Genomic DNA, 24,477 nt, shown 5'->3' with positions numbered 1-24,477 from the left:
ATCTTAAGTGTTTATTTATTTTATATGTGTATTCTAAAAAATGATGAATACAATAAGATACTGAGTGTTTCCTGTTTGATTATGTCTTCAACAGATGAGACGTGCACTTTAGTTAGTCTTTTAATGTGAGTTGGTTAAATAATACAATTTGCGACAGAACTTCAGTTTAAGTCTGGTGGGATTGACATACTCAAACATTCCAGGCTGATAGAATGGTCACCCTCGAATTCAGTAATAGCTCTCCTTATTCTAATGTGCCAACTGACAATGTTGTTGGCAGACTGGCTATAAAAATTATCCCTTTTCAAACTGATAAATAGTAGATTTTATCTGGGTGGGTTGGGTAGTGGGAGTCTGTGCTCATAACTTGACAATTTAATAAACTTAACTTTGCATCTCATTTGAATTTACTAAAATGAGTTTTTACATTTCTTAACATCAGTGACTGTAATCGCTTTTAAAAACCATGTTCTTTTTTGCAGACAAAATGACTGGGCGAGCTCGTGTTCGAGCCAGAGGTCAGAGCCTGTCCCTTGAAGTTGGAACTGTCGGGATTGCTGGGTCTCCTTCGGGGTCACCGAGAGGGGTTCGTATTGCACTTGCAGATGTTCTTCTTTAATGATACCTCCGTATCAGCTATGTTTAACTTACAAAAAATAAATGATGCTGTAGTTTTAAAAACAAATAAAATGCTTATCTGCTAAACCCAAGAACCTGTGATGAACCTTTACGTAATTGCTGAGATACTGAAGCCTTTTATAACACTTATAGAGCTACAAAAGGAAAACTGCCCAATAACCTTTTGTTTTTACAACATGATTCAAGTGCTGTGAACCTCGGATAAAAACGCCCCCTCCTGTATTGGGGAAGGCATGTTGTAAAATGCATTTTTTACCTTGTGTCCAGTTGGTTTAAGAATTTTATTTTAATTGTCTTTATACTCTTAAGCATTAAATATATGAACAATTCAGCTAGTACATTTATAAAATAAACCGTGATTGATGTGCAGTTTTCATTTTTTATTAAACTGTATTAAACAGTAAAACAAAATACGTAAATTTACATATGATGTTACTTATAATGAGCTTCATGTATCACAGAATACATTATTTAGCTGCCTGGAACTAATCTTGAAAAAAATTATGATATTAACTTATAAACAACAGATTCAGTTATACCCACTTTATAAGTGGCAGAGATTTCCCTGTTAAGTCCGTCCCTAAACCTTTAGCAATACCATGAGTACTGGTAACCCCAGGGGTTAGTTTTAACAGTGGGTTCAGATGGGAACCCTTAGGTTACTCCTAGAAATTAGGAATTACTGAGGGAATTGATAATTCCGATTCTGATTTCCCCTGTAGCTCCTCATTTGTCCTAGAGCTTAGCTTCACTCAGATATGATGGTGGCAGAAAGCAGATCAACTCTTCTGGTGAAAATTAACAGGTCCTTTGTGTTTCTGCGGATCCCAGACTCCTAATGTGGACAGAAAAGCTCCCAGTCATAGTGCGCAGCTCAGAGTCAGAGGGTTTCATACTAGAGCCATGCTGTTCCTTCTCCAAATACCCATGTATTGTTCTGAAGTAGTAGACCTTGCTGTCTTTATATAACTTTATCAGAAATAAACAGTATACATATCTGATTTTGTTCTTGTATTGCCCATATCACTGTGTCGAGGCCGGAAAGGCCGGATCGGGCATCGGGCGTTTCCAATGGACACTTTTGTGACTGGTGGGTGCGGTCTGTTTTGTAGCAGGGCAACAGTTTTAAAAGCGTTGCACAGTTCCTTGCGTATCCAACAGTTTTCAGGCAACAATAAAAGTGGCAGGATAACTTTGGTGCATAACGTACCTGCAGGATAGAATTCGGAGATTTGTCTTGTGGCAGTTCGACTCATCTAAGGTAGCGTAGAGGGTTAATATGCCTGCTCCTATGCATATCACAGAAAGGCATTTTATATGCATAGCTCAGTGGGATACTGCTTTTGTTACCAAGCTCCTTATGGTTCTGTGCAGTTCATAAGCTATAGTCATAATCTAGCACAAATCGCTATGAACTGCCATCAGAGAGCTGCGCACAAACTGCATGGCACAGGTTAGAAAGTTAAGTTTTTCCCCAGTCTTTGATTATTCTTATTTTGCTAAAATTGGTTTGTTTTGGGTAGAAACACATTGTTATTAGTATAGTCAACCATGACCACTGTGTTACTTTCTGAATCATGAGTTAATGCTTCCCCAGACCAAGCACTTTAAAAAAATGCCTACCAGTACGGGTGATGTGTGAATCCTTCACCTTGTAGTCACCTTTGTCAACATTTTCTATGCACTGATTTACACACGTATGATTCATTGTGCATGTGTGATGTAGTGTTCCAACACCCTACATTGGTAAAAGAGACACTATAAAATAAATAAATGCATGTCAGAGATGGGCCATGGAGAGATAAGAGGCAGTTAGAGGGTGATGATATTATTGAAGAAGCCCAACAAAGATTGCTGCATCCTGGTGCCCTGTAAGGTCATTTACAGTGCTCTAAAAACAAACAAAATGGAATTCTTAAAGAAAATCTGTTGTAGAATGCACTGTTTTTGCCATTTTTCCAAAATGTTTTTGGGGTGAGAATCCCCCAAGCCCCAGTGGGTCCGGCTCACCCATTGTGTACTCTATGGGATCTGGTCTGACAAAATTTACCAAAGCTGCATTCGGTTCCTAGTCTGGCCTTGATCACTGTCTCTAATACATGGCTTAGTTTATTGCACAGTTGGATGCAATATAGGACTCCAAAGACCTTGCTGTTCTTGTAATTGGAACACTTACCATATGCCATGTTGCAAATTGGTGTCACAGAAATAGACCAGTTTGGCGTTTATTGCTATTGCTGGGTCACTGGGCTTAGGCTGAGGCACCAGAAGTCTGTGAGTCTTCTCTTTTGAAAAAGAAAAAAAAAAAACACAGAGTCCCTGGGCTTGAGTGTGTCTTCAGTCTGTGTTTTCAAAAACGTGACATTTGAAAGTGGTGGGGTAAATCAGCAGAAGCAGATCTGGGCTCATGGTTAACAGGTACAGCCTTATAGCCCTGCACACCGTGTCTCCGCATTTTACTGGTACACAGGTACAAATTAGTTAAGTAAGCACAGGTTGTAACAAGAAATGGATTGAGGAAAAATGGCACGTAAGCCAGTATCCCCATTTCAATTCATTCTCAACTTTGTTTTTCAGACGTGTGAGATCCCAGGTCTTTGTTATGTGGCATCAAAAGCCGCTAAATCTAAACATAAAAACTGGCGTAACAAAGCAGGCACTATTTACATAAACCACAACTGAAATCTGATACTTAAACGTGACTTTCATGAAGGACATTCCAGCAGGTTTAGCAGAGCCCTAATTGTCAAAGGGATTTGGTTTGCATTTTTTCTCCTATTGGCTCTTGCTTTGTGTACACATGCTTATGTGTTATTCACGAGCCTGCGGTGCCTTATATTGCACAAACTCGACCCGAAGTTACCAGAGCGCTTTACGTGAACCTCTTGTATATTACAGACGGGGGGGGGGGGGGGGTGGTAATTTGCCCAGAATCACAGGATGTTGAGCCTTCTATGAGAAAGCTAGATACATTAAAAAAGGAAATAGCTCTAAAACTGGTCATTAGCTTTCTGCATTTTCCACTGGAAGACGTCTAGACTCCTGTAGAGTATGAGTGGACACCCGCCTGTACGGCCAGTAAAATGCACGCCGCTTCCATGTTCAAATCGCGGGTTCATGGAGCAGCACACTCCCAAGTAAAAGTGTTTCAGGGTGGTCCAATGCTAGGGTAACATCATTAACAGTGGAACGGATTATACCCAGTCCCCGCGGTTTATAATTAACACATCGCGTCCAAGCACTCTGAGATGCTTGGAAGCAAATGCTCAGATCGGATCCACTAAAGCCAGCTCGAGCACTTGCATAAGATGCCCTGCTAGCCAAGCATCTGCTTGGTCAACTTCAAACGTCACAATGCTGCAGTGCCTGGATCGCCGCACCGATGGTTACACACAGCTTTGCTGATTCAATGTCCCATTGTCCATGTGGCGTCGGAATGAGCGTTCACAAGAAATCATACAGGTAATTATGACGAAGTTCACCGTCCTAAAATAAAAGGAGGAACATAGTGAGTTAGCAAAGTCCTCCAGGCTTCAAACTACTAGAAAATGAAATACAAAGACCAAACAGAAAGAAAAGTGCACAAACCATGAAGAGACTAACCAGTCCTGGAACTGCGCTCATGCCGTTTTCAGCATGAGAGTAGCGCCATGATTGGTCTGAGCAGGCTAGCACAGCGCTCCTTTTCAGACAAGGAGCCTATGCCTGCAGTCCGCCCAGATGTTAACCAGCTCATACTTGTACTGTCTGAAGTGCGCCTGTCTGGCTGTGGCTGGACCTCGCAAGACTGCCGGCCAAGCTGACATGCTCATCTTAGGCTTTGCAGGAATGGCCCCGAGTCGAGAAAGACACAGTGCACTTCTTGAAATGGTAATGTCCGCCCACTGACCATTTTATTAAGTTTACGTTTGCCAGCGATGCTGTGCTCGCAGCTGGCGGCGGATGCACCTCCATCCTAAAGGAGGAACCGTCCATTGTGATGTTTCACCTAGCGCACTTACTGGTCCTAATCCAAGTTCGTTGTGGGGTGCTTAGCTTCCTCTTGCCTGTATCCTACAAGTGCTCACCTAGGACATCCCACAGCATACAAACAAAAACCATTCAGCAGCCGACACCTCTGCAACAGGATCCTGAGGTGTTCCCTACACACTCAGGTATTGCTGTCCACCAGATCAGCAAGCCACAGGTCCGGGGGCTACCCAGCGGCGGCCACCCTCCAAAGGAATCCTGCAGAAAAGTGCTGCCTGTGTAGTGCCAGAATACGATGTGACCCTTACTCATCCACACTGAACAGATACTCCCTAGTAGGTCATTCTCAAAGGCTGCCACGTCAGCATCCCGCTCGCCTGTCGGCTTCTGAGACGCTCGGATGCAGTGCTGCCCTGCCACCACCACAACCACCTCAGTGCTGCCTCAGCTCAACAGCTCTGTTTTGCAACTCCGTTCCCTCATGAGTTTGACTCTTTATATCGAATATCCAAAACTTTGTCCTAGGTACTGGCATTATTCTTATGTCCGTCCAGCCTCCGCATTGCATCACTAAGTCAAAAGTCTGGTTCTTTGTTTGACCACCCCCTCAGATCAGCTCTCAAATGTCATATCCCTTGATAAAAGCACGACAGGCATTCCTCCCCCGTCTTCCTGTTTCATGCCCAGGCCCATAGCTCTAATGCCTCATATATGTTTCACATCTTATCAAGGCTTAATGTCTATCCCAGTGGAAGCCCTGCAGAACAGAATAATCCGAAATTAAGACCTTTAGGTAGCACCAGTGCTTTAAATGGAAAAATAGAAGTGCAGGTACTCTGTAACAGAGTACCTGCTTGTTTCTGAGAAGTGCCGGTACTCTCCAATTAAAAGTATTACATTTTTCTTGAGATATGCCGGTACTCTCCCTCTCAAAATAAAAAAAGTGCCGGTACTCAGTACCGGAGAGTACCGGCCCATTTAAAGCACTGGGTAGCACAACACATAGTTTTAAATGGTTCTTTTACATGATGTTTGTCATAATTCGTCATTCACCATTGAACTATCTTTTTTTCAAATAAAAAGTAGCAAATATGAATTGTTTCCTAACAGAAGTAATATAAATGTACATATCAGTCACATCTAAGTTTCTTTTGGCAAAAAGTCCACATTTATATAGGGAAAACATTATTTTGCAATTTTGATTTTTTTTAATACATTGATCATTAAGGTCCAGATTTTGGTGGATAAGACGTTTTTACAAGCCAAACAACTGACTCTCATCCTTTGCTACATATAGTTTTGTGGATGGTAGAACAGTGCTAAAAAAGTTGTGTTTTTTTTATATAAAAAACAAATATGTTTTGTTCAAAGGTTGCTAGGACAGTCACAAGTTGTTGTAGTCACAACAAAAGGCATTTTAACACAACTATGGCACTGTATTATTTTTGTCTCCTGACGATAACAATTATCGCTAACAAAACAATTTGTGCTTTAGCAATGACATTCAGTACTGATGTTCCTGAATTGCGAGGCTTCATAATGAAACAAAATAAAATTTGAAATCAAGTTACATATGTACATTTATTTATTTAATATTTACTTTTTTTCCTAACATTTTGACACTGGACGTGCGAACATAGACAATAATGCATCAGGTGTTATGCACGTATAGATTAGTAGGAATATAATGACTTAATACACTGTCTTATTTTTGCAGATGACTAAATGGTCATAATCCCCAGTACAAACCTCTACCATATCAGCAGGTTGCATTAACCATTCAGTATTACAATATCATACCAGTCCTGCATTTTGCTTTCTAGTCCATGTGTAACTCTGCTTCCTACTGTTCAGCTTGGTTCCTCAAGCACACACGGAGTAGATTCAAAATATCTTTGGTCGAGATGCAAAGGGTAACTTGGAGGACTAAACTTCGGATGATTAGTACACATTATTCAGTCCTTAAACCTGTCTTTAAATCCAGGAGGCCGCCCTCTATGCCACGTCACAGCAATTTTTCACTTTCCCAACAGCATGGCAATTGCTTCAAATTTCCTATATGATTTCGAAATGTTCTTTCTATAGTCAAGTAATGCAGCGAACAGCTTGAATTACAGTTCATGGGTCATGGGATTCACTCCCCCACCACTCACGACCAGTAGGAATTACGTGGGTGGCAGTACCATGCCAAATGAACAAAATCCGCATTGAGGGAGGCACAACACCAGCAGTGTGATCTATCGCTAGTACCAAACCTTACCAAACTGGCTGAGGTGTAATACACTTTATATGTATTTAAAGTGTATTCACGGACATCTCTTTTGTTTGTAACAACAATGAGCCTATTTGGCCTCAGTGATATCAAAGCCTAGGTTTTGCGACCATCTATTTCTGATATGTATTTGATCTGTGACCATATCCTTTATTACCATGTTGAACATTGTCGTTATTAATCTTCTTGGGCGTGAGTTTTTTTCAGAATAAGAGCAAGGAGATTCCTCTCCTTGGGTTAAACTGGCATCGATGAGTACAAAGCCCTTATCACATATTTCATGGGGTGTGTCATCACTTCCAATAATGGTCTTGCCTTCCCATCTAGAAACTTCTGGGAAAGAGGAGGTGATAGCCCCCTGTGGTCACACACTTTGAGAGGGAGACAATCGAGTGTATACATAGGTACAAGTATATGAATCTGTTGTTGAAGCTAACAGGACAGTTCATTGGACATCTGTCTTCATTTATTAGGGAGATGCATCAAAGATGAAAACTCATAGTAAACGTTTTCAAAAAGAGAATGGGATAAAGGTGGGCTTGAGTAAACTGACTTGAGGGAAAAAGGTGGGAGAAGAGGCTACTGCTGGGTTCACAAATGGAATTACACTTGGACGTGGAAAGCTTGCTGATGAGAGTTAAGGGAGTACCAACTGACTTAACGTTCATTATCAGACAGACCTGTGGAGTTAGGAACATAGTGGTTAAAAAGATCCCGAAACGCCCATCATTTGATTTAAATATGCACTTCTGGAGTACACAATCGTTTGCACAAATTGCCCTTAGCATGACAGTGGGTAGATGGTAGCGGGTCGGGTGCAGGTCGCTTGCAGACATATAGCCACAGGATAGATTAATTACATTTGTTGATGCACAGGATTACTTTGAAGTTGGCCCAGGTAATTTTTTACAGTGTGCTACACCTCCAAACACAGCTGAAGAGATTAAGGCCCTCCTTCCCTTATGCACCCACACAATGCCAGACCTATATGCATTAGCTAATTGAAAGAGGCTAATTTCCATCCGATATAAAGCACTGTGTAATGACAGACCACTAACAGTGTTACAGGTAAAGGAAACATGGCAAATATGCACCAACGATCCCATTGTAGAGGTGGGATGGGATAAAGTGTGTATGGGAGTAAAATGCTGTCAGGTAATGCACACATTATGCTCATTCAATGTAATCATATTCACATGACTTATTTGACCCCAGTCAAATTATGTAGAATTTACCCTGAGTGATCTTCTGAGTGCGTGCCATTTCTTGCAAAGGGGGCTGACTTTGTACATCTCACCTGGAGTTGCCCATATGTGTGGTGCTACTGGGAGGCGATAATAGGGATGTACAATACTCCCTATGATTACATTCTGCTTACTCAGGCTGATACCAAGGGGAAAAAGAAAAACATGAGTAGAACATTCATGATGTTAGACTTGCTGTTGGCCACAAGGTGATTGCCATACATCGGATTGCAGCTAGGCTCCAACAATTAATTCCTGCATTAAGGATATGCAAGGATGGGGCTAGTGCAGAGAAGATTTTTATGAGAAAAAAAACAGCAGGATAACAAACTAGTGGAAGACTTAGGGCCTCATTATGATAAACTCTGATGGGTAGGTTGCCGCCATTGAGGCAGCCTCCCAGCCGGTCCCATTACGAGTTTCCTGCTGGGTCAGCGGGCGGAAACCTCAGTTTCCGCTTTCTGGCCCAGCGGGAAACGGTCTACAGCATTGTCGCCGGCTCGTAATAGAGCCGGCGGCAATGCTGTAGTGCGCAGGGTGCACCAGCAACCTCGCAGTGTTCGCTGTCTGCAAAACAGACAGCGAACAGTGCAATGGTGCTGGCCGGGGGGTACCCTGCACCTTTTCTCCACCAGCCTTTTAATGGCAGTGAAACCTCTGTGAAATCGCTGGAGGAGAACGTAACCGTAATCCCCAGGGCAGCACTGCCCCGGCTGTGTAGGACCGCCACAACCGCTGGACCACCAGGACGACTAATCGTGGCGGTGCAGGCGGTCTGACCGAGGCACAACTGTGTAAATGGACGAAGTGAAGGTTACACATGTTTGAAATGTTTATTATTGTTGAAAATGTAGTAATTCACTTAGATTGCATGACTAAACGGCCAGAGTTGTACTGATTACATTGAATAATCTTGACATAACAAATTGGATACTTAAACACTGCTGTTTATAATTACAAAAAATAAAATAAAAAAAGGTATTCTATTTAACTCGATCCAACCATCTCGGTGTGGTGATAAACTAGACCCCAGTACACTACTATGTAGCAGGTGTTAAGTCTGTCAGCAAACCATTGAACAATACTATGTAGCAAAACTAGTAATACCAGTAAATATGGTTCAAGATAAAGTGAGTGCCCCAAAACAGTTCACTTCAGAGTACTCGCTACATCTTGAAAATATGTGTGTACAACGAGTTTCAATCTTTGATGTATCTCCATGACAAATGACAGATGTATAGTGAACTGTCCTAGGAACTTCAACAGCAGGCTCATGTATTTGTACCTATGTATACATTCTGTGTTCTCCCTCCCAGTGTGTGACTACAGGTGGTCACCCCTTCCTCTTCTTAGCTAAACAGTAATTTCTGATTGTTTAATAATGAAATGTTATGCATCACAACCTTGTAGTGTAATGTCATTGTGTGCTGTGTCTTCCACTGTTTGCATTATGGGGGTCATTCTGACCCCGGCCGGCGGCTGGAACCGCCAGAATACCGCTGCGCGGTCAAAAGACCACCGCGGGTATTCTGGGTTTCCCGCTGGGCTGGCGGGCGACCGCCAGAAGGCCGCCCGCCAGCCCAGCGGGAAACACCCTTCCATGAGGATGCCGGCTCCGAATGGAGCCGGCGGAGTGGAAGGGGTGCGACTGGTGCAGTTGCACCCGTCGCGATTTACAGTGTCTGCATGGCAGACACTGAAAATCTTGGTGGGGCCCTGTTACGGGGGCCCCACGACACCCCATACCGCCATCCTGTTCCTGGCGGCCAAAACCGCCAGGAACAGGATGGCGGTATGGGGGTCGGAATCCCCATGGCGGCGCAGCAAGCTGCGCCGCCATGGAGGATTCCCCAGGGCAGCGGAAAACCGGCGGTACACCGCCGGTTTTCCGTTTCTGACCGCGGCTGTACCGCCGCGGTCAGAATGCCCAAGGGAGCACCGCCAGCCTGTTGGCGGTGCTCCCGCGGTCGTTGGCCCTGGCGGATTTTACCGCCAGGGTCAGAATGACCCCCTATGTCTCTAAAATACTTTATTGCATATCTTAACCTATTCCGGGAGTTGCCAGATTTACTCTTTTCATTTTTCTTCACAGAAAATATCCGAGGAGAGATTCTCCATTAATAAGTGCCCTCTCTGCTAGGACAGTTGGCATGCAATTAACAGTATAACAGACGTTATACATAGACAATTCAGCTTTTGGTCCTGAGACAAGCATAGGTCTTGAATAAAGCCACAAGGCCCTCTTCGAAATGGCTGAAACATTTGAAGCCTTTCAGATGGTAGGGTACTAATAGTCGCATCTATCACTGATATAAGCTCTCTCTCTCATCTTGATCCAGTCAAAAAAACATTAATAAATCATTTAGTACAATGACTGAAGACTGATTTAAAACTACTTTACCGCTGGCATCTGGAGACAATGTCTCCCATGTAAATAAAACATCCTATGTCCCACCAGTGGTGGGTGTAGCCTGGTTGAATTCTTATAAGTTTAGGTACAGGAATGCCAAATAATGAAGCATACCACATGTGGGGGAGTACATTTCAAATCCCAATGGCACACTTGTCCCAACGAGGCATCATGGAGTAGTCATATTCTCATATTCTTTTTGTGTATATATACATATATATACATATATATATGTATATATTCACTGAAAAAAAAAAGTTTACAGGTACGTTATAGTTAGGTTCTGAATTTACTTATAAAAAACCATGGAAATTCAGCAGCTATAGTTCGAGTTCTTTTATGTATCTATAACTTGCGCTCTAAGGTGACTATAACTGGTGCCTTCACCATGCACAGTTGTCTGATGAATAATTTTATTGCTAATGTTGCAGTGATATGAAAGGAGGGATAGAAGATGTCATCAATGATATAACATGTGGAGTAATTAACATGTGCGAGTTTTAGTTACCGTAAGGCGCACGTTATAGTTACTTGAAAGAACACTGCCCCCGCATACTATGTGAAAGCCCTGAGGAATTGCCGATACCCAGGGGAGCGGGGGTGGGAGGGCACAGGCCCCAGCACACAAGAAAATAAACCCCGGGGAAGTGGCGGTTTCCAGGGCATCGGGAGGGGGCCAGGAGGCCCGCACTGTTTTTTAAAAAAAAGCCCCCAAGACTTAGGCCACCCGGGGCATCAGACTAATAAAGCGCGGGAGACCCCGATTCATTCTTTATTTTTTTATTTTAAGAACAGATTCGTGGATCCACTGAGACTCTGCTGGTAAAACAAACAAAAAAATGCGTTTTAGCCCTGGGTGGGGGGTCCCCGTGCGACTCCACCATCAGACCTAAGGGGTCAGGGTGTTTGTACCCTGGCCCCTTTCTTTCATTTTTACTTTTTTTTGGGACTCAGCTTCAGCCCGAGTCCCAAGATGGCTGACAACACTTTGACGACTTCTGTTGTTGAAGTGCTATCAGCCAATCAGCTCTCTGCACGAGATCGGCATGGGTCGCGAATCTTTTGTGTCCCTAGATATACAAATTTGGATTTTCTTAAATTTCTCTAAAACTACTGAACCGAATTACACCAAAACAAAAAAGCACTCTTTCTGGACCAGGACCTACCTTCCTGCCAAATTTGGTGTAATTCCGTGTAGTAGTTTTTGCGCTATTGCTGTTCAAAATTCCTATGGAAAAATTAGTGGGGAAAACTAGTTTTGGGACCCGCCTTTTTTCTCACGCCCCCCCACCCCCAACCTCCCACCACCCCCCCCTGATGGATCGGCCTGAAACTTTCCAAATAGTAGCTAACTGGGCCGGCACGTTTTTTTGGAAAGTTTCATGAAGTTTCATCATGCAGCGACAAACCATATAGGCAAGTAAAAAAGCACCTTTTATATAGAAACTAGGTCCTAACTATAACTACCTAGTCGTTACCGCCACTATATATACGTGTGTGTGTATATAATATATTTATTCAGATCTGACCACCTACTACATTTATGATCTTCTCAAATGATAGTGTTTAGATTTATCTTCACTTCTTTGACCAACAGCAGGATGTCATTCTTATACATTGAAACCCAGATCTATCTTGTAGGCTGTGAATTTGATGATCTACGTATGGTGTACTTCCCTGAGAACACTGACAAGTGGTTCGATCACTAGAGCACACAGAATTGCTGATATGTGGTAACCCAAAAAAAGGTATGCAGGTTATCAGCTGTAGACCTGGAAGGCAAACCCCTATCGGTCAGGCAAAATCAGCAGCCACCTATTGGTGACTATTTTTGCCAGAATTTACTCTACATTAATCAAAGACAGAGATATATATGAATCACAACTATAAGGGGGTTTATCTGGCTTAAGCAGAGTGATTACATAACTTCCTGCACCGAGGAGGACTAGGACCTCCCCCATGTTGTATATGTTTTCATATACTGCCATTAAAATCAGGAAGAGCTCTGTGTATTCCTTGTAAACTTTGATCAAAGGCCGGCACCACTTGGTGCACTCTCATTTCTAAAACCCTTGATTCCATTTTTTATTTTCTGAAAGGTAGCATAGTGGCTCCCTCTTTGTAGCCCCTAGCCAGGTCACCATGGTCTTGTTGGAATACGTATTTCAGGTATGGGCTCTGTGAGCTGGGCCAAGTATAGTTTGGAGGAAAAACTAGTAAACTCTATCAGGATATCAGCTGAGTGATGCATCCTCTTGCCCTATTTGACTCAATCTGCATAATATCTGCCACCACCCACTGAGGGTGAATAAGAGGCTTTGGTGTGTGTCCTGGTTGTGCACCCTCACCATATTGGCTGACGACTGGGCCCATATATTTGACATTCCTGTCCACCTCCTCTTTGAACTCCCCCCTTTTAAAATATATTGCCTTTTTCAGGATGTCAATTTAAGCTTCAAGCTTATTTAACCTATTGTTTTAAGGGTTCCATGCCCCTCTGCAATGCACATACCTCTGAGTACTATATACGTTGCCACCAAACTCTGATTTAATTCAAAATTGGATTGCACTGCCTGTCTTATTCCTTCCTCAAAACACGGGTCAGCAGAGCAGTAGGCTGGAGCTTACACAAGTTGTGTGCATACCAGCCATTAGATATTGACAGTGACAGTATCACTGGGGGTTAATCTGATGGTGTTGTAGGACCGTGCAGAAGAGATTTAGTCCATCACCACATCCCTGCTACCAACCCACAAATGAGTCCTTAGTGATGTACTATAAACTGGGGGATACAATGTGAATTTCTGATATATCCTCCTGGAATTATTTTGTCCCCTCACATTTCATGTCATCATGTTAAGGTCAGTGGAGGCTGTTGTTCCCATCACTGAATCCCCAGTCCTGTACCCAGGATTCTGCACACATCTTCTAGCCGCCCCACATCACACCGCGTCACCACTTCACAACAAACCATCCCACAATATTCACTTGGCCAGTGCTACAACTATTTGTTGCCATTTATAACTTTATCTTACAGTAACCAGACCGGTAATTTAGCTATCGAGCCTGCCCTATAGCAGTTGAACTTTTACAACAAGTGCAGATCAGCACACAAAATAATAATAATAATCAATAAGTAGCACAGTCATCGGAGTCAGCAGTTGCTGCTGGGTACTAGAGGAGGGAGAGATATACCACCAGTGCAAAATTCCCACACACTTTCAAGGTGAAACAAAGCCTGAGTGCATTATTTATTCCACCACGCCAAGGTGTTGAATATATAGAGGTTCTACTGCAGCGTCTGCAATCCATCTCATTTGGGAATTTTTGTTGAAGGAAGACAGAGGCTTCTCTTGGACCAGAGAGCACATGCATTTTCCCTTTCAGTGTGACTCTGAGCCTTGCTAGATACACCATTGCCTATTGTAAATTACATTTTTAGAGCTTTATCTTGGTTCAGATGAATTTCCTTCTGGCTTCCTGGACACTTTGGGTGAAGTCGCGATAGAGGGCAAGTGACATTCTGGAATGCTGGATTTCCTTTTATTGATTGTCATTTTCAAAATTGATTCTGTTTCTGTAGTTAAGCAATTTGGCTAAGGTTGGGCATGGAGTAGCAGAGCATGAGTAATTTTTTCATTCATTTCAAGTTAAATTGTCTGATTTAGATTTAATCAGAGATCAACAATATTTACAGTCTTGAGTAGTAGATAAAACATAAATAAAACAATCTCAATTTAAGTAAATTACTAATTCATTGGTAAAAATGATTTAAAAAATCTGTAAAAATTGTGGAGGTGATTTTGCTAGGGTGATCATATCATTGGTTTTGAACGCACTATATTTATAACATAAAGGTTTTAAAAACCGCTCTGCACATCTGATGTTAACTTGTAGGGATAAACAAATAATACATACCTGATATCTTGACTCCCACCCCTGCATAAATCACATATTCCCAGTGCTTTGTGAAAGTATTCAGTGGCAAAATATCCAGTCTTAACATGATTTTGCAATGCATAGTACTGTGGTCTAATGTAAACTTCACTTACACTTGACTCATCTTAAACAAAAAGCTATTAGAATAGGGTTTATACATTTCCAACTGGGCACAATGTGTGACATCCCATGAGCAACTTAATCTGGTCATCGCATTTTTCAAAAACAACTTCAACTGTGCTGGTGTCCATAATTGCAAGTGGATACTAGAGCATTTAAAGTTCAATAATGTGGTTTCAGTATTAATATTAAAGGTGTGTACTCCTACTTCTTCCTTGAAAGTTTCATTCTTTAAAATGGCTCTAAGTGCCTTCAGGTGCATGGAGGAGATTACATGCCCATTTCATCACATTAGCCAAGGATCTTGAATGGGCACTTAGAAGGGAAAACTCTAAACACAATGCCTGGATGGGGATTGCTTGACTCAGGGATACTATCTTTTGAAGGAACTTCCCATTGTATACATTTGAAACGTACCACCTGCCTATTGGAATATAGTCAAGTGCATAAGAAAGGATAGGAGATATCTTTGTCTGATAAATGTCTAAAAGAAGTTTAAAATGTATCTTAAATCTTTTTAAAGCGCCTAAGTGCATTGATGCCTTGTCCCCTAATAAAGTAAAGTGGTTTGTGTCTCTTCCTTAATATGTATATTTATTTTGCGGCCACTTCCACAGACCTATGACTCTACACCCCCTGTCCACCACCCACCCACCAGTTTCCATTAAAAAATACGGTACAGTTTCGGTTATCCTAGTACCAGCTAAGTTTTTTGAGGATGTGTTTTTTTCATTTTTTTTAATTTTGTCATCATGCTTCCCACCTTGTGTGCACACCCTGTATGTCCTCACTCTCTCTGCAACAAGTAGATTTGTCTTGAAATTCGTAACCATCCTAATGTGATTCCAAATTTTGTCCAGTCTGGCTTCAAGGCTTGGGAACCCGTCCATACCTAACTCTTGGCATATCCTATGCCTATTTGAACTCAACCCTCTGGGAACAGCATACTTTAACATTTGTGTTTTACACTACTTTTGTTTGTCCCCATTATAGCTTATGCAATAAATTTGTCCAACTCCTATGGTACTGAGAAATTGTGCATGTTATTTTCCCACATGACTTTCCGTATTGCTGGGAATCTTAGTTGAAACGTTGCACCCATTTCCCTTAGGTTTTCCACACACTTGCCCAGTTCCCATTGTCTGTCTCAGAGCCTGAGTAGATTTTTCCTTTAGGGCCAAACCTAGAATTTTTGTCTTTTACAGAATACAACAAATGTGCTAGTATTTTCCAGGGTTTCTTCCTCCCTTGGTTTAGTTTAAATGAGTATCTATGGACCCTTTGTATTTCAGTCCTAAGGTCGATAGAGGAGATTTCCTGAGGAAATGAATTTGTTAAAAGATTTATTACAAAAAGAATTAACATCGGTCCCTTCCACAACTTCAGTCACATCCAAGGATCTGATATTATTTCCCCTTAAATTATTCTCTAACTTGCCTGTCCGTTTCTTTGCTTTTTGGTTCAACTGACCTCCTCTTTGAGTGTTTTCAATGACTGTTGAGATAATGTCCTGAACTCTGTTTTCAAAAACCTCCATGCGCTGAGCTAAGCCCGCTATTTTCTCCTCCATGCTTGGAAAAGTCACTTGGTCTCTCTCTTATTTGCCTCGGAGATTAAAAAGTGAGCTTTGAGCTCTTGTGGTAGCTGACCAAACATCTTCTGCACCTCCTCCCTGCCATTAAGGTTACTGCCACCAGCTGCTTGATTCTTGGTTGATACAACCACCCTTTCTACCAGGTCCGCCTCGTCTGTTGCGTGCCCATGCCTTTTCCCCAATGTTAAGCTTTCTATCACACAGGGGTTAAATTGGTTGCCCACTGGTATATCTGGGTGCTTCAAACTTGTTACTAACCTAGTATCCACCATTGTCTTATCTCAGCCCCTGGCCTCCATGCTCTTGTTCAGGCCTAAGTTCTTATCGTCCTCCCTTAGGACCATTTCGTGGTTAATAGAACCTAGCTTTACTTTAAAGAAGGAACTCAGGGATGGCATGACTCTGGTGCCCTTAGTGCTTGAGTCGCTTATACTTTCTTTTAAGACAGGTGTGCTCTTTAATGAAGTCCAATTTATACGTTTTTTGGGAGGTCGTGCGCTAATCCCTGGCCTAACCTGTTTAATAAACTGCTGCCCACTTCTCTCACTACTCCCAGAACCTACAGAGCCCGCTTCCACTAAAAGAGGTGTTGTGGAATCTCTGCTATACCTTCCTTCCATCCTTATGGCTCCCCATGATCTTATGCTTTTTTGACTGAGCAATTAAATCAAGAGTGCTCTTACCCTCTATCCTCAAACCTCCTGGTTCCATTAGCTCATCGTAGTTGATCTTGTTGCTTCCTAAAATAAATTTACTCCACTTTTCCCAGCGAACAACGGGATTCCACCCGGGACCACTAACTAGTCCTGTCCAGATAGCAGGGCTGCTGGGTCCTTGCAGTTTTCCCAGGCTGCATCTGCATGTTCGGGCCCTGCCAACAGTGCAAGCACTGACACCTCGTCGAAGCAGGACATACTGTGTGGCTCGCATCTCCTGGAGTGCACCCGCTGCAACAAACCAATGCAGCTCTCTCTACTGTATCAACATCTGCTCTCGGGAGAGGAATACAGCAGTGCTGAGTCAGGTGTGAGGAAAATCTCTGACCATCTCTAACTTCCAGTTTTTGGTGCTAGATCAAAGATGCGATGGCAGGGAGTAAAGCGGTAAGCCATGGCTATGTGGTTAAACCGCTATACCCAAGAGGTAGGAGCTCCCGGCCTGCTATTCTAGCTGGCCTCTATGTTCCCCTCTGAGGGACCATGTTTAAGAAAGTGTTAGTTAGACGACAACAAGATCGATGATCTTGAATATGAAAAGTTAGGCTGACAAATCTAGTTACATAATTAGCCTTTAAGCAAGGATGATGGTAGGTTAGAAACATCTTTGTTTTTAGACTTATCTATTATTTTACTCTTGAGTCTTTTCTAAGGCATGCACTATTTAATTTTAACTGTGCTTACTGGTAGCAAGGACATCGGTGGCATCCGGGGAAATTGAAGTTGAACCATAAAGTAGAAGGAAAGGCACCAGAGCTATTGCAGCAGGGAAATGCTTCTAGGTGTGTTAAAGATGCCTTAGTGAAATGCCTGATGTGACATAGCATGGTTGGGTTAAGTCTTTATGTCTGTGAACAAGCCTGTGAACAGAGCTTTCACAATGCCAATTCAGCACTCTTAGAGATAATCTTGAGTGGCAAAATATGGAACTAAACAATATTATTTATAAAAGAACTTGATCCATTGTTCCTGCTGTAGGAACATGGAATGTAAAAAGGGGTCTTTATGTGATTACAATAATGGTACATCTTTTGCATTATGATGATTGCAAAATTAAATTGTTGGGAGTGGTTTTCCATGAACGATAATATAGGACTTAATGTTCTAGAGAGCTTTGTAAAGGTGGGATATCTTGGTTACCATGAAAGCCAGAAGGTTGCCTAGCTGTGAACTTATTATAAAGAGGGTCACCAGTGATTCTGCTGGAAGTAGGACACTTGCATGTGATGGACTTCTTCATGTCTGGTGAAAGTATTCATACCACAATCAAAGAATGAGTTGTCTGATGGGTTGAGTGAGCTTAGAGAGGTTTTTGGGACTATACTCTAGACCATTGTAAAATGATGTTGACATCGGTCGTGTTAGCTTTCAGACATAGAACCCACAACACATTTCACAGATGTGTGCCTTCAGTAAGTCCTCATAACATTGTTTTGGATGTAGTCTTGTAAAAAAAAGGAATGTCATATTGGCAATTAATCATTGTTTTACTGCTAAATGAAGATTAAAAAACAGAAATACCAGTCGCAAGGACTAACTCTACCACAGTGCTGTGGTGTCTTCAGTGCTGTGGTGTCTTTTTAAAGGCCCAATAGTGTCCCACATTCAGGAAAGGAATAAAGACTAGTTTTTGCTATGACATTAAAGAACCCAAACACCTGTAAGTCCAGACGTTGTTGTGTAGTTTAGACAGTCAAGTTGATTGAAAGTTCTTAACACATGAAGAGCAATTGATGTTTTCATAAAGACTATTGAAACCAGTAGTGTCAAGTAGTGCTATCTAGGAATTTTGATAAGGTTTCATAAAATAAGGCAAGGTCATTTAACTAGCTCCCCAAGCAGGGAGGAGGAAGACTACTGTCATTCAGTGCAAAGTGTAGTTATATAGCTTAGTAAAACAGCTGTCTGTATGCGGGTCTTGAGGTTCCTGTTTTAGTTTAGTAGGAGTACTGCTCCAGCCCTAAGAGTGCTTAGCGGTACGAATTTTTAAACGTAGGTTCTGTCCTCTGCTCAGATTCTGATACTCTCTGCCATAACATCCTTGATATGGCACCATAAAATGAACTGTATGTAGACTTAAGAACATAGTTTTGGAAGTGCAGTCTTCATATGTGACCCACGTACCATTTTAAGGCATGAAACTATTCCATGTGCCTCTATAAACCTTTATTCAGTCTGTTTAACATGTTATTTTTTTATCTTGCCTTCTTTGATTATTATGTTTTTATTTGTAGAACAATTATGAACATGATGTCCATGTTAAAAACTCCCATCCTGGAAATGGATGCCCTAGCGGCAATGGATATGACAATGGCAATGGCAATGGACGTGGCAATGGGCGTGGTGAAGGATACTCCAATGGCAATGGATATTCCAATGGTAATGGACGTGCCAGGCCACAAAAGACATCGTTGCGAAGTAAGTTGACCAACAATTGCAAACAGTGGAAAAAAGTAGTTGGGCAACTTCTCTGCATCTGTAAATGTGTTTGCTGCTAGGCTACTGCTTCATCTAAAAATAATTAAGATTGGTATTAATAATTGTGTCTAACAAGAAACTTCTAGAAGGACTTCAAAATGCTCAGTATTTAAATACCCACACTTATGGTCTGATTCTCAAAGAGCCTCGACAGTTGTGGCGGAGGCATCGCAGTCGTGTTGGAGGGTCCCCAATGAGAAACTGCAGGGTGGAGATTCTGCCATGACTGTAAAGGCTGTTTATGAATCGGGGCCTGAGTCTTCATGTTTTTTTGACCACTTAGTTGAGCCTTTAGGTTGTTGAATGTGGCCACATTAGTGCAAGTTGACAACAGCAATAGATCTGGTCATTTCCTTGATTTATCCTCACATGGAGACAGTTACACTCTCATGGTTCTAAGTATGTTCAATCTCGACAAAACTACCCTGGGGCCAAGTCACAAAGTTAATAAACATATATTTACAGCCTCAAATACCTCCATTTGTGTCCACCAAGGAGGATTTCCGGCAAGTGTAAATGGTTTTAATACTGCAGATTTGTCTGCTTGTAAATTTTGGAATGCCCACCAACTTGTAGGTTTGTGGGGCTTCCCAGACTTTGATGCAACCTTGGACATTCCCGGAGATTTACTTTATTTCCAGTATGAACTGATCACCTCCAGATTTGGTGGGGGATATAGGGATGGGATTTCTCCATGAAGAACAATGCTTTCCATGGAGAAGGAAAAAAAAAAATGGTGCATTATTCTCCAAATGTAATTCTACAAGGGCTTAATTTGAGATGTGGTTGAGGCCACTGGCACTATTTTTTGGGGGACCCGCACTTCTTTTTCCTCATCAGATATTGACAGCGGGAAAGAGAGCGAAAACTACACAAACGGGGAAAGAAGCATGAAGATAAACATGGAAAAGCAGACAGATGGGGGAAAGGCGGGTACAGAAAGAGTGAAATAAAGGGGCAGCAGTGCATGACAGGAGCAGCAGTGTTTCGCAGTGGATTAAACAGGCATGAGGTGAATTCAAGACTATACAGCCTTCCTCTTTGAGGTTCCTGTTTTAAATAGCACCACAGGAACAGAGCTTTGGGCACCGACACTCATTCTTTTACAAATTAAGCACTGAGTGCTACACTGCTTAGAATGAACTCCTGTAAAGATGCATATGATATTTCAATAGTAGCTGTTCCTGGCACAGTTTTCCGGGTTGTCTACTGGGAACATAAGTGAATTGAAAAAAGTGGTAAAATCTGCATCTCTCCCAGGCATGCTCGACCAGGGTCAGATTTGCTACCATTTTGTTACTTTCTTTGTGAATTGTTCCCTTTGAGTGTAGAGTTGCTTCTATGACTATCATTGGTGGCTCCTGAAGAACACAAAAATATGCAAGCATTTTATTTCAACAAATGCCTTTGACATTAAATTGAGATGGTCCTTTTGTACGTTTGACCTAACGCCTCTTGAGCCACTCCTGACAAATCGCTGAAGAAAATATAGAAAAGGAAGAGACTAGGCTTGGTGTATAGAGCTATTTTGCAGTTGGTTACAAGCTGGAGTATTCAAGCTTCATGGCTCTGCAATGGAGTTATCATCGTTTACCTACTAATTCATTTAGTTTTTTCATTGGAGGCCCACAGTTGTCAGTAGAAACAAATTGTATTTCTACAGAGAGCCCTTTGTGGCTTCCATTTCTTGTCATAACTACGCAATCTCTAACAGTGCTTACGTGGCTGATGGTAACTGCAAAGCAGGGCCCAGCTGTCTTCTTCCCATTACAGTAAATAGCTGCATTGACAGCAATTAAAATAAAGATGCAGATGGCCAGGAATGGTTGAAGAATTAAAAACACCGGTGTTGTGGTTGTAAATGACAAAATCATTAATCTTGTGTGAAAGCAGGACAATTAAAATATTACCTAGCAAACACCAAATGTATGTTTGCCCATTAAAAAATGTTAAAGCAATGTGTGGCTTAATCCTGCGTATTTTTTATCCTGTGAAACAATACATTTGAAATAGTAAATGTGAAGTTTAGTACGTTTTTAGCTGGCTTGCTTTTTGCACACTGTGCACTGAGTTCTTGGTCCTGTACTTTTATTGAACAAATCAGTGCATTTTGCTTCAGTCACTAAATGCATTTGATGACAGTGGGCCTGATGAAGATTTCGGCAGATGGGTTACTCCATCACAACAGTGATGGATACCCTGTCCGCCGAAATATAAATCACATTATTTTCTATGGGATTTATATTTTGGCAGATGGAATATACGTCACCGTTGACGGAGTAATCCATCCGCCGAAATAAGTATCAGGCCCAATGATTTGTAAAGGCAAGGTCCAGGACTAGATGTGGCTTGATGTAACTGGAGCAATATCGTAAATCCATGAGTGCTATTAATAGTAATTAATAGTAATATGGCAGACTGATTTGTAACCCCCCTGCGATTCTGTATTTTATAAACCAGAAAAATGTTAGATTGGTTTGCAAAAAGAGATTGTATTTGCAAAAAATCAATCCGTAATTTGTGCTTCCTTCCGCAGATGTAATGGATGTACAACAGGCCCAAATGGGTAATTTTCTGTAAATGTTAACACAGATTATTCCATGGCTCTTGATTTGAGGATGAAAAATAATTCTGATTAGACTAGATTACCCCATTGTTGCTTTATGCAGTTACTGACAACCAACTGATGTGGGAACTCTCATAGCTGCAAATTTAAATGTTCATGGATCCCATTGTGAGAGAAACTATTTGGTACTTCAGGACAGTGGAAGTATACCCAGATCTGCACCAAGAAACCATGAATATTGCAGCCACCATTTTATCTGTTATTGATCCCTGTGACATAGAATGAAGTTTTAAAGAGGCTTGGAGAGCATCCTCTGACCCCAGGAAGGATGTGGTGGGGATAAAGAAAATACATATCTTCCAGTGTTAATGAATTCTACCATTGCAGAAAAATGGGTGTAGGGGTCTAATGTGTTCTAGAGATCAGTGTGTTTCATAGTGGTCGGTGCTAGTGCACAGTTGAAAGCATTAACAGTGAACCTATGCTCCATTTAAATGTTAGATGTAAAGCCTACAGCCATACGTGAAATTTCATTTGAAGTGGCAACAGGAGCGTAGGAGACACTACATTTCTGGGGGGGACAGCTTTAAAGAATTTACATTGCCCCTGTAGAAGGTGCCCGTTGTCTAAGAGCGGCAGGCTTCGATAAATGTATGTAGTCACGTAGCTCTGAAGTGCAATAGCAAGAAAGGAAGACATGTAATCACAGTTTGTAAGTATGCTTTATTGTTAATTACATTCTGGAAAACAATTAGAAAATATGTGAAAAAAACATGATCCTTGGTTTTTTATGGACTGAGCATCAAGGATGGCAGAGAAAAAAGGATGAATAAACACCATTTTCTTAACGATATTCATAAACCTCAAAATGCATCTGGATTAATCAGAAATCATTCTTTCTGCTGCAAACAGTTATAACAAAATCTTGAACTTATATTTGAAAAACCACATATGTTCTAGAGGATTTTATTTTGCTGTTGCCTGTATGTCAAATGATTCCATCATCTCTTTTTATATGTTGCATATGGCATGATTCAGTCTTTTCTGGGACATAGTTGACCTTAATCAAGTTTTCAGTCGGTGAAGCCCAATGAAGTTTATCCAGCCTCAAAGAAGATACTGGAATAACTAAGATGACCTGTTGGGGGTTCTTAACCTTTAAAAAAGCTCTATCTGTTGGAAGCATTTTTTTCAAAGTATGACTGCAAGTTCTGGCCTTGAAGAGTTGTTAAACATACTATAATAACTATAACTATAATACAGGTAACTGAGGTGAAGGTAGCAAATGATCAATTTCTTAGTACTGAGCAATGGTGTCTTCTATGTCTCTGTGTCCATTTTTGAGGTTTCAGTCCATATTGTCATTCTCTACAATAAGCCGTCAGTCTCTTAAAAGACAAAGCTGTAATCACTCATTGACTTTTATGTGTCTTATTGATGTATCATGATGTAAGGAAGTCACCATTCCTCTATTACCTCCCCTAAATCTTGACTGCCCACAATTGCTACTTTTTAAGAGTGAGTTGTATAAAGGCTTTGTAAATTGGAATTTGAGAGTATAGTAGGCCATGGGGCACCAATAAGTATCTGTTGTACTTAGCCCTCTATGAAGGGTCACTTCCAAACTTGTCGTTTCGCCCCTCCTGTTTTCCAAGCCTGTTTTTGTCATATTTTAGGACTCTGTGCACTTTACCACTGCTAACCAATGGTAAAGTGATTGTGCTCTCTTCTTTGCACATGGTAAAATTGCATATGGTAAAATTGGCTTACATCCAATTGGCTCATTTTATTTACTTATAAGTCCCTAGTAAAGTGGTACTACTTGTCCCCAGGGCCTTTAAATTAAATGCCGCCAGTGGGTCTGCAGCAGTTATTGTGCCACCCTCTTAGGTAGCCCCTTCAAATGTGCCTCAAGACAGCCACTGCAGACTGAAGTGTAGTTTTAAACTCACATTTCAACCTGGCAAAATAAACCTTTTGTCATGCCTAAACCTTCCTTTTTAATTCATAATTCACCCCTAGTGTAGGCACTAAACCACCCATAGGACTGGGTGAAGCATATTTAAAATGTTGGCCATGTGGTTTTAAGTTTTACACATCCTGGTAGTGAAAAACTCTGAAATTCGTTTTTCACTACTGCAAGTCCTGCCTCTCCCATAGGTTAACATTTGGTTACCTTATTACATTTAATAAGGGATAACTTCATTTGGGGACAGGTAAGAAGGTCGAGTTTGGTGCCTAAATAATTGTAATGTAAACCCCTCTTTAAAGTTAGGTTGGATTTTTAAGCTGCAATTCTGAAAATATCACTTCTAGAAAGTTTACATTTTGCATGCAGCCTGTGCTTTGGGTCACACGACTGGATGTAGTTGGCTGATGGCCTTTGAGTATTCTTTCCAGACAGTAAAACAAGGAGGGATTACGTTTTGGAAGAATGGGAGGGACAGAGCTGTTCCCTGGCCCAATTACATTTAGAATGGGCTGCCTCAGCAGACTCACAAAGAACTTGACACCAGTCTAATGTCACACC

General features: G+C 41.5%; 1 protein-coding gene across 1 annotated transcript in view; it reads left to right on the top strand.

Annotated features, from left to right (window-relative positions):
* The first annotated feature begins 485 nt into the window (after positions 1-485).
* Positions 486-24,477, top strand: part of PIWIL4 (piwi like RNA-mediated gene silencing 4) — a 424,835-nt gene continuing 400,843 nt past the window's right edge. The window contains exons 1-2 of the mRNA XM_069202421.1: positions 486-586; positions 19,138-19,321. Coding sequence (XP_069058522.1) covers positions 488-586; positions 19,138-19,321 — 283 coding nt within the window. The 5' untranslated portion in view covers positions 486-487. The remainder of the gene's footprint in view (positions 587-19,137; positions 19,322-24,477) is intronic.

Source organism: Pleurodeles waltl, chromosome 8, assembly GCF_031143425.1.
Source record: "Pleurodeles waltl isolate 20211129_DDA chromosome 8, aPleWal1.hap1.20221129, whole genome shotgun sequence".
Classification (NCBI taxonomy): Eukaryota; Metazoa; Chordata; class Amphibia; order Caudata; family Salamandridae; genus Pleurodeles; species Pleurodeles waltl.
This window is presented reverse-complemented; position numbering and strand designations above follow the sequence as displayed.